The sequence below is a fragment of the Rhinolophus sinicus genome, chromosome 11, assembly GCF_057876585.1.
Source record: "Rhinolophus sinicus isolate RSI-liver-muscle chromosome 11, RSI-T2T, whole genome shotgun sequence".
NCBI classification, from domain to species: Eukaryota; Metazoa; Chordata; class Mammalia; order Chiroptera; family Rhinolophidae; genus Rhinolophus; species Rhinolophus sinicus.
This window is the reverse complement of record NC_142511.1, coordinates 6,171,532-6,181,576: the sequence shown is the minus strand read 5'-3', so window position 1 is coordinate 6,181,576 and position 10,045 is coordinate 6,171,532. Positions and strand designations below refer to the sequence as shown.

The 10,045-nt window shown below is 41.0% G+C and overlaps 1 protein-coding gene across 1 annotated transcript in view; it reads left to right on the top strand.

Moving 5' to 3' along the window:
- Positions 1-145: 145 nt before the first annotated feature.
- SLC9C2 (solute carrier family 9 member C2 (putative)) overlaps positions 146-10,045 on the top strand; it is a 63,567-nt gene continuing 53,667 nt past the window's right edge. The window contains exons 1-5 of the mRNA XM_074322251.2: positions 146-594; positions 3,778-3,989; positions 6,120-6,220; positions 7,620-7,748; positions 9,801-9,966. Coding sequence (XP_074178352.2) covers positions 3,854-3,989; positions 6,120-6,220; positions 7,620-7,748; positions 9,801-9,966 — 532 coding nt within the window. The 5' untranslated portion in view covers positions 146-594; positions 3,778-3,853. The remainder of the gene's footprint in view (positions 595-3,777; positions 3,990-6,119; positions 6,221-7,619; positions 7,749-9,800; positions 9,967-10,045) is intronic.

The following is a 10,045-nucleotide window of genomic DNA, read 5'->3' as shown; positions in this document are numbered from 1 at the left end:
AAGCTGCAAAGTTTTGTGTCTGTTTGTTACACAGCATCTATAACATGCAAATTTTGGAACCTGGAAGTGAGAAATTGACATAACAAACCCCCAAATATGTGGCATTGCCTTTTTAGGTCTGGGCAGTGGGAAGGAGCCAGAGGGGCCTAAAGGGGAGTGTTAGTGAAAGCCTGCAGGGCCTGAAGTAGATACTTAGCAGAATCTTGAAGGGCTTCTAGGGGGGCTGTCAGTGGGAATTCATAGGAAAGAGAGGAAAGTGTCACTAGAAGCTGGAGAAAAGGGGCCCTTGTTATGTGATGGCGGTAGGTTTGGCCATCCTGCTTTCTAAGTAATAAACTCAGTGATCCCGCTAAGGATTCTTCCAGGCAGTGTTCAGGTACCACGTGGCTTCTACTAAAATGTGAGAGGAGATGAATTGAGCTGAAGAAGAGTAGTGAGTTTGCAAATAAAATCTCAAAGAAATATAAAGGAGCCAGTACTTGGTGAGTTTGAAAATAAAATTGTTTCTCATTCCTAACCTTGCTAGGTGGCAGAAAGTTTTCAAACTAAGAAGTGACTTCTGAGAAGAGATGAAACCTCCGGTGGGATTGTGAGGTCAGTTGTTAAGTAAGATGGTGCCTCATGGACCCTTTTAGACTTGAGGTGGGCTTCTCAGGGCAGCTGGGAAGATGGCTTCCAGCTGCTTAGGCAGTCATTATCAGAAGAAACCCAAATGGAAAGAACAACACTCTCCCAATAATGGTGTATACATCGAGCTAACAAACCATCTGATTGGTCCTGTCCGTGTCCCATGCCCATCCCTAAACCAACCATAGTGTGTGTGGGTGGGGGTGTGGTGGGGGTGGGGGGGAAATGGGAAACTGACTGACCAACCTGTGTTACGTGCTTGTCTCAGTCAGATGGTATATTATCAGAAGACAGGATTGGGAAACTCCCAGAGCTACTAAAGTCTGCTCAGTTGGCTCTACCCAAAAGGGTGGAATATATATTTATTATTGCTCTTTCGAACTTTATGGAAAAGATCGTAATGTAGAGAATTTTGATTATCTCTGTATTTCAGTTATGTGCTATCTCTAGCTCTCAGATCTATACATAATCAAGAGCCGACTCTGAATTTTGTCCAAGTGTTCTCCAAGCATGAGGACTTCACTAAAAAGTCATGGAGAATCTGAATTTTGAAGGGTAAAACTGCATGAGTCTTACCTGTAGGGTCTAGGTGAACCAAGTCAGACTGAGGAGACAGCAGTAGGATAGGAACTAGGTAGAACCTGGAAGAACATCACTCAAAATGATTGGAGGCAGTGCAGTTGAGAGAAATCAAGGTGATAAGCAGTATAGACAAGGTGAAGGTGAAAATGGGAGAAGGGGTAGTGAACTTGATAAGTAGGAGAGTTAAGTAAGGGCAGGATGGGAGAGAGCAAGGAATGGGTCTCCCAGGAGAGCCTGTAAAGAACACTTCTTTTTTCTTTTTTAACATGGACCTAGGGAGTTGTGGTAAAGACGGGCCCTCACTTAAAAGAACCACACCAGACACCGACAACAAAATGTAAAGCAAATATTTGGGGGAATGGTGTGTGGGTGCCCATGGTGGTGGTTGCAGTCAGGGGCAGACAGAGCTGTTGACTGAAACTATTTAGTCTCAAACAGAAATTAGTTCTTCGATTTATCCAAGTTCCCTTGATACCTAGTGATGGAGAGTGAAGATTGATAATCTCACTGCTGTGATGTTATCCTTGCTGCCCTGGGGAAGAGGATTTGATTAATGGAGCACAGGAATGAGAGAGCAGAATTTCACTGTCACAAAATAACTTCCTTGAAATTAAACTACAGATTGATTAATAATGTTCATCTGTTTAAATTTGTACCGTATTTGTTTTTAACGATTAGATTTGAGGCAAAACTATGTACGTTAGGCATCACGGAATTTGGGATGCATTTGTTCTTCTATGAAGAGTGGGTGATATTGTTTCTTCAAATTAAGGACCCAAAGCCAATGACAACTAGGAGTCAAGGAGGAAAATGGGGGTGAGAAACTCCCCCTGAAAAGGAGGGAAAGATAGAAAAAGAGAAAATAGAAAAGGATGAGTGAAAAAGTGAGAGGGGAAACACAGCAGTATTGAAGAGCGTTAGAGCTAAAGAAAGAAAAACAGTATATATTCAAAATACATATAGGAGGAGGTTCTGTCTACATGGTCAATGACTGTTTCAGCTATTATGTCAGGCAAAGAAAAATCAGTTAAGACAGTTGCAGGTTTAGACACAGCTTGAGCAATAAGAAATGCAAGCTTCCCTGGAACTGACTCACTTAGCTGCTTCTGGATTGGCGGTGGCAATAATGTATGTAGCCAATCAGAATGAAAGCAAATTGGCAAGCAACCAATGGGATATTAGGCATGGAAATAGGTGAGATATCAGTTGGCAGTTCTGTTCCTGGCAAACAGACGCAGAGAGCATCCTTCTTTGTGATTTCCAACAGCCTTCACCTGGATTTCAGCTCTGAACCAGCTGAGGCTTGGTAGAAGGTACTGCTGGTCTTGGTAGTTAGAAGAAGAACTTGACTGGAGAGTGATGCTGTAATGACAAGGATGTGAAGATGCCAAGGGCTAGCTGAGAGACAGGTGTAAGGGTTTGGAGATGAAGCACTCCACATCTCATTTCTGGCCCGCTCTATGCTTCCCACTGGAATCACTGTGGTTTGTAGACCAAACCAGTACAAAGCAGAGAACCAAAGATGAGCTCTAAATATCATCAGGGATACGTCAGGAACCTCAGGAATTGTTAGGTTAAGGCTGGCCACAAGGAAAAATAAAACAGAACGAGTCCTTCGCAGGACCACCAAATAGGGCACCAATGTGGGGGTGGGGTGGGGGTGGGTTAGGGCTGAAATCCAGGGCTCTGACATAATAGCTGAAACTGTCATTGACCATGTAGACAGAACCTCCTCATATATATTGTGAATATATGCTCTCTCTTTCTTTCTTGAGCTCTAACCCTCTTCAATACTGCTGTTTCCCCTCTCACTTTTTCATCCATCCTTTTCTATTTTCTCTTTTCCTACTTCCTTCCTTTGCAGGGGGAGTTTCTCACCCCCATGTTCCTCCTTGACTCCTATTTGTCATCGGCTTTGGGTCCTTAATTTGAGCCCTGCTGTCAGGAGTGGGGACTTTTGCTAATTCACTCAAAGCTCCATAGGATCAAACCTCAGCATTAGTCTTTTCCTTGGTTTTTAGGTTATTCATCACCCCACCCCCGCCCCACCCCACAGCCACGGGCGTGACTCAATGTTGACCTCATTTGCCATGTTGGATTTGAAGAGACCCGAGAAGGGGAAAAAGGGGAGATGGGATTGCAGTAGTAAAAGGGAATTCCAGAAGGATTTGTACCCATGGAAAGAGTTCAGTTCATCAAATATTAATGGAAAGCCTATTACATGCCACATACTATGTGCACAGCCTTAAGACAAATTAATATTCAGCCCTAGCCCTTGAAAAAGTTACTGTCCCATGGGGAAGGCAAACACGTTACCATGTCATAACAACCGTCAGTGCAAAAATCTGTACAGTGGCTCCCGCATATATATGTAGTCTGAGGAAGAAGCGCTAACATGCTCTTCGTGTTGCTATGAAATGTTATTGGAGCAAGAGCTGAACCAGGAGGTATTAGCATGTGCCCTGCGGCAAGAAGAAATGTGCTCAGATATGGGGGTACTGCAGTCTTAGGTAGAAAGACTGGGTGCATTGGGTCCTGGCAAGTCTCATTTTCTCTTCTGCATATTAGAACAGGTTGGTCAGTAGTCGTGAAAGTGTCAATAATAACTCCCGTATGACTTCATCAAGTAAGGACTGAAAAAGCAATGGCAACAACGAACTCTTCCTTCTGGGATGTAAAAGGAGGTAACCGGTCTGATTTAATCTGCGGAAGGTCGGCTCACTATACGTTCGGAAATAGGCATTTTCCAGCGCTCCTATGTTCCATAATTGTTCTGGGAGGTAGGTCATGGTGTTTAAATGTCATCTTTCCTCTGCCCTCTGAATCTTTGTCAGTGCAGAAAGTAATCACAGCTCCATCAAAAAAGGGGTCCAATGAAATGATGAGATGTAACTGAATGCTGTCAGTCTAGCTTCATTTAATTCTAAGTAGCACCTACACTGTGTTCCTTCACTCAGTCACATTTGCTGAGCACAGGCAGTGCCATAGACATAGGAGAATAAAACAGTTCTTAGCCTCAGGAAGCCCTCTCACGGCTGGTGGGAGGACAGGCAAATAAATCACTCCGGTGCAATGCGCTTAGTGTAACTGAAAGGTATGGTCAGAGATCTCAGGTAACGAGGCCGGAGAGCCTCATCCTGCCTGCCAGCCAGGTCGAACCCGACCAAAATATCTGGGATGTGGGGGGGGGGGGGGGCATGGGGGCAAATAGAACCTAGACAGAACGATTCACAATTTGCATAGTCGGCGTCATCCATTTTCTCTGTTCTATTATGGCTTTTGATGTGATTTTTCTTTGGGAAAGATGCAGCACCCAACCCACCCCTATCGGGGAATTAGGAAAGGCTTCACAAGTGAAAACTTCTCAAACAATGATTAAGAATGTAGAAGGTATGCTGAATGATATTCATGCAGATAAAATAACGTTGTCAAAAATGCAAGTGCTTGATTCCACAATTCAAGGCTAGCGATCAGAGAAGTTTCTAGCCCCCCTTTAAAAAGTTTTATTTGGGAAAAAATGTTAGCTGCTTTGAAATCCTTTCCGGAAGTAGGAAGACTATAAAGAAACAAGCAAAGAAGCAAACACACACAATAAACTTCAATTTTACTCATTGTATCAGGGAGTGAAATGGTTTCTCTGGGGTCTTTAAAACTCTCCCTAATGACTTTGTACGAGGTGCTGGTGACCATAAACTTCACGAGCCCCAAATCCTCGATGATTCCATGGAGGAAAGTGCTCCAGCAGTAAAGGGCCCTGCAGAAATAGGGCCCCTTCTGGCCTTCCAAATAAGAATCTTCAATAAATATTTACTGACTTGGCTTGACCTATCGCGAGAAATCAGAAAATGCACAATCTGGGATAGTAGTGAATCTTGCCCGAGGCATAAAGTAATTGAAATATAGTCTGTATATTGCTTCTGGAAAGAATGAATGGAGTAATCTTAGAGCAGAGAGTTTCAGGCAAGAAAATGCTTGTAGACAGAATTAACAAGTGTCTTTTGTTACTTGTCTGGTGAAAGCAGTTTACCCTATGGTCAGAGGTCAGTTAAAAGTATTTCCAGGGGCCAGCCCGGTGGCTCAGGCGGTTAGAGCTCCATGCTCCTAACTCCGAAGGCTGCCGGTTCGATTCCCACATGGGCCAGTGGGCTCTCAACCACAAGGTTGCCAGTTCAGTTCCTCAAGTCCCGCAAGGGATGGTGGGCAGCACCGCCTGCAACTAAGATTGAACAAGGCACCCTTGAGCTGAGCGGCCTCCCGTATGGCTCAGTTGGTTGGAGCGCGGGCTCTCAGCCACAAGGTTGCCAGTTCAATTCCTCGAGTCCCGCAAGGGATGGTGGGCTGCGCCCCCTGCAACTAGCAACAACAACTGGACCTGGAGCTGAGCTGCACCCTCCACAACTAATATTGAAAGGACAACTTGAGTTGGAAAAAAGTCCTGGAGGTGTACACACTGTTCCCCAATAAAGTCCTGTTCCCCTTCCCCAATAAAATCTAAAACAAAAAAAACAAAAAAAAAAAATTGAAACTCACTAAGTTAAAAAAAAAAATTTCCGGCTTTCAGGAAAAACTATAGAATATATGTTAGGATGAGTAATTATTAATATAAGGTATGCTACGTAGATATGAAGTTTGGCTTTTCATAATTCTTCATTAGATCCATAGGTAAGACACCTGTACGGTGATCCTAATGTTTTTGGAACTTCAATGTTTTCCAAATTCACCTGTTAGAAATGCCTCATAGTTAAGTGTGTCTTATAGTTAAGAGAGAGCATTTGTAGCAACTGTCAATTATTTATTCATAATGAGATGACGCTGAGGGGAAGTTTAAAATTAAATCACCAGAGAGGAGATATGAAATTGTTTTGGAACTATATGTTATGTCTCAGTGACAGATACATGTATTTCTTTAGGATTTCTGAAGGCATGCTTAAAGAATTCTGAAGTCATTGTCTTGGCAATTCTTTTTCTGGCAGGATTAGTGATAGGACATCTGGCCTACAATTTTGTTGAGGTAATGTATGTATAATGTATGTATGTATAATCAACTAGAGAATACATGAAAGAAAAAAGACCCCAAAGCAGGTCCACTCCCACCTCTCTCCCTGAATATATGGAATTTTTTTTTTTTATGTGAGTAGCTACTGAAAAATATTCCTCTGTTAGTAAAATTTTTGAAAGTGAAAAAACCATAGAGTCAAGGAGACGTAAGTTAGAGATGCTTAAGAAAAAACACTAACCTGCAAGTGAGGAAAATCCAGTGGCATTTTTGGGTTCTCCATCACCTCTGGAGCCTCACCCTGGTTTCTTTCTCCTGTATGTGAACTGGCTTCTTCCTGCTATTGTCTGCAGCACTTGTGGAGACTAGAGATCAAAGGCAGCCGGGATTTGTGAGGAAGCATGGCCGCTCTTTTCTAACTGCCAGATTAAACGGCAAATATGTGTCATGTATAATATAGATAAAAGAAAATGTTCATTATTAACTCCTGATTTCAAATGCATAGCGGTACGATCAATAACGCTTTGTCTCCACGCATTCTGTCATTTTTCTGAACATGGAGACCATGCTTGTACCTGTCTAGGATTGTAGAGGCCTCTAGTTCGTTTTCTGAAACACCACCACTGCTGCCAGCGAGCATTTCTGGGCATTTGCTATGTGCCAGGCTCCCCTTTCAGTGCTTTGTATTTATTAATTTATTAACTCTCGAGTTAACGCATTTGTCATCCCAGCAACCCATTGGAAGTGGTTACTCCATTCCTATTTTACAGATGAGGAAATTGAGGCACAGAGAGGTTAAGTAATGAAGATTAAGCTATTAGTTGGGACCAAAACCTTTTAAGTGGGAAGCCTTACACTTCAGTCATTGTTGCTGTGTTTTCCATTCATCTGGGTACAACCTTCACGATTTATCTCCCATATACACATCTGTCCTAGTATCTGTGTATTATTTTTCTCTACTTGACTCACTGAAAGATTTTAAAATCCTAAGCAAATGTCTGCAACATCACAAGTACCTATGCCAGGTTCCTTTTTCCCCACTTAATTCAAATTCGAATAAATCTCTAACAATCAAATAAAAAAATACTTACCTGTGAATCACCCAAAATGGTCTCAGATCACCACTGGTAGGGGTTTCCACTTTTGAAAACACCGATTACTTATCACAAGCAATGTTCTTGTAGCCCAAAGTCACACAATTCTCTAATGAATACGGGACTATACATATAATCCATCTGGACAGTTGGGTCAAGAAATCTACCCCAAGACTCCCGGGACTAGCCTCGTAGATAACCTGTCAATAGTTGCACATTAGAATATGCTAAGATTTATATTGATCGATGTACTGTCAACCTAATTTCTGAAACTTCAAAATGGCAGCAAACTAATTTCTTGTTTGCTTTTGTTAGTTTAGATGCACGAAATTATCTACCCTCTTCTAAGAACATCAAGTTTTTCACTTTATTGTTATTTTTCACCTTTAATTATATTTATGGCTGCTTTGGACGTGGACTTTTATATACTCAAGAATGTGCTTTGGCAGGTAAGAACACATTTTAAAAACAAGTTGTGGTCAATTCTTGCTTATTCATGTTGGCAGACCTATGACTACCTATAAAGAAGACGAATAATTCACAGATTTGTAGTTGTTTTACCCTCCTCATTCTGCATAACCAATAATTAAAGAAAGCTGAAGGGAGGGAGAATCAATGACTATTTTCTGATTGACCACTTTGGCTGGGCCCTGAGTAACTATCATCCCCATTCACACATAAGCAGACTTCGTGTCAGAGGTCACAAACCTGGCTGAGAAATGGCAGAACCTGCATTCTAATTCCACAGCTGACTTCACCTCAGCTGTAGCTGTATGTTTGCCCATTTTTGCTGCTAAGATTGTTTTATTTGTGCCTTTCTTTTTTCTTAACCATGCTTGCCAGACTATTTTAGTTTTCTTATCAAAGAACATTTTACTTTCTTTGGTTTTATTTTATTTTATTTCCCCCCTGTAACATCTTGAGTTAGATATTAGTTGTTTGATTTTTCAGCTTTTTTATTTTTGGTTTTTGTACCTTTAAGGTTTTAAATTCTCCGGTAACTACTCTTCTAGAGTCATCCCACATGTTTTGTTTTTAGTGTTTTTATTATCATCCCAGTCCAACCTAAACTTTATTGTACTTTTTTGACCTGTTATTTAGAAATTGTTTTTAATATTTCCAAATAGAGCTTTTTATTACTATTTCTCTCATCACAGTGTGACCAGAGAATGTGCCTTGTATGTCGATTTTTGTGATTTGTGGAGATTTGTTTCGTGGGCTAGAACACGATCAGTTTTCCAAAATGTTCTGTGTTTGTGTTACAAAAAGTATGTATTCTCTAATTGTTGAGTGCAGAGGTCGAAATTTGCTCTGTAGATTGTTTTGTTAATTATGAAGCTTGATACATCTTGCAAGGGAATATTACTCGGCAATAAAAAGGGAACAGTATCGATAGATACAACATGGAAGAATTTCAAATGTGTTATGCTGCGAGAAAGAAAATGAGGCTCAAAAGGCTACATATTGTATAATTTCACTCATAGACCTTCCTTCTAGCAAAAGCAAGATGACAGGTTTGGAGCATAGATTATTGGTTTCATGGGACTGGGCATGAGGGGAAGAAATTGACTACAAAGGGGCAGTACGGGAAGTTTTGGGGAGTATTGGATCTGTTTTGTTTTTTAACTATGGTCATGGTTAAAGGACTGTGTGCATTTGTTAAAAGTTATATAACTGTACACCAAAAGAATGACTATTACTAGATGTAAATTTAAAGATAAATTTTTTTTAAAATTAAAGGAAATAGATTTGGACTTTTTTCTCCCATATGGTTTTGTACTTTGTATTTACCATGCTTTCCCTCATGCTTTGTTCCCTTCATAGTCAATTCAGTTGATTCAGTTTCCTTTATCCTTTTGTTCCTTCTGCTTGTTTAGAAGTTTTACATTTTACTTCCATTTTTGAGGCAGGCGCTGCCGATTGCCTATTTGATATGTATTCTCCCCTTTTTTTCTAACAGAAACTTACTATTTTTTGTTTGATATGGTAGTGGGCCCGCTGGGAAATACTACATTTCCCGGCATCCCTGACATATGTGGTACCCTTAGAAAAGTTTGGCCAATAAAATGTACTATCAAAAAGTTTGCCAAATAAGGTTTCTTCTAGAATGCCCTTAGGCAGGGGACCAAATCAGCTGGCATGTGCTTCTCGCCTTTCTGCCTGGAGCCCTGCAGACCGACACTGAGGTAACCAGGAAATGTTTTACACAGGAGCAGGAGAAATTTGCCTTCCATTTTAAGAACACTTTGATGTTGAGAACTGTTAAGCTGGCCTAGCAACAAGAAAGATGGGGCAATTGGTCTTTTAACAATAGGGTAGGATCTCATTTGTTGGGAGGGCACGGTTGCTTTGAGGCAGGTAAACTAGAATACCTTTCAAAGTTATCATCCAGAGGAATCGTATAAAATATATAACCAAGATCTGATTCTTACATAAGTAAATGAACTTGGGTCATCTTTAGATGTGAAAATCTAATACTGTGTAATGAACTGGTTTCACAGGTCTTGTTAACTGGATTAATTAGCTGTTTTGTGGCAGTCGTCATTGTTGGAAATGTGGTTATGAAATTCAATAACGACTCATGGGATTTGCAGTCTTGCCTGCTCTTTAGCATGACGATTGCCATTACGGATCCTGTTCATTCTGTGAATTCGCTGAAAACCATCGGTATGTCAGATTTACTTCTTTCTCTCATCTTGAAGATAAGAGGATGATTTATTTTCTTTTGGTTCTACTTTTCTGCTAC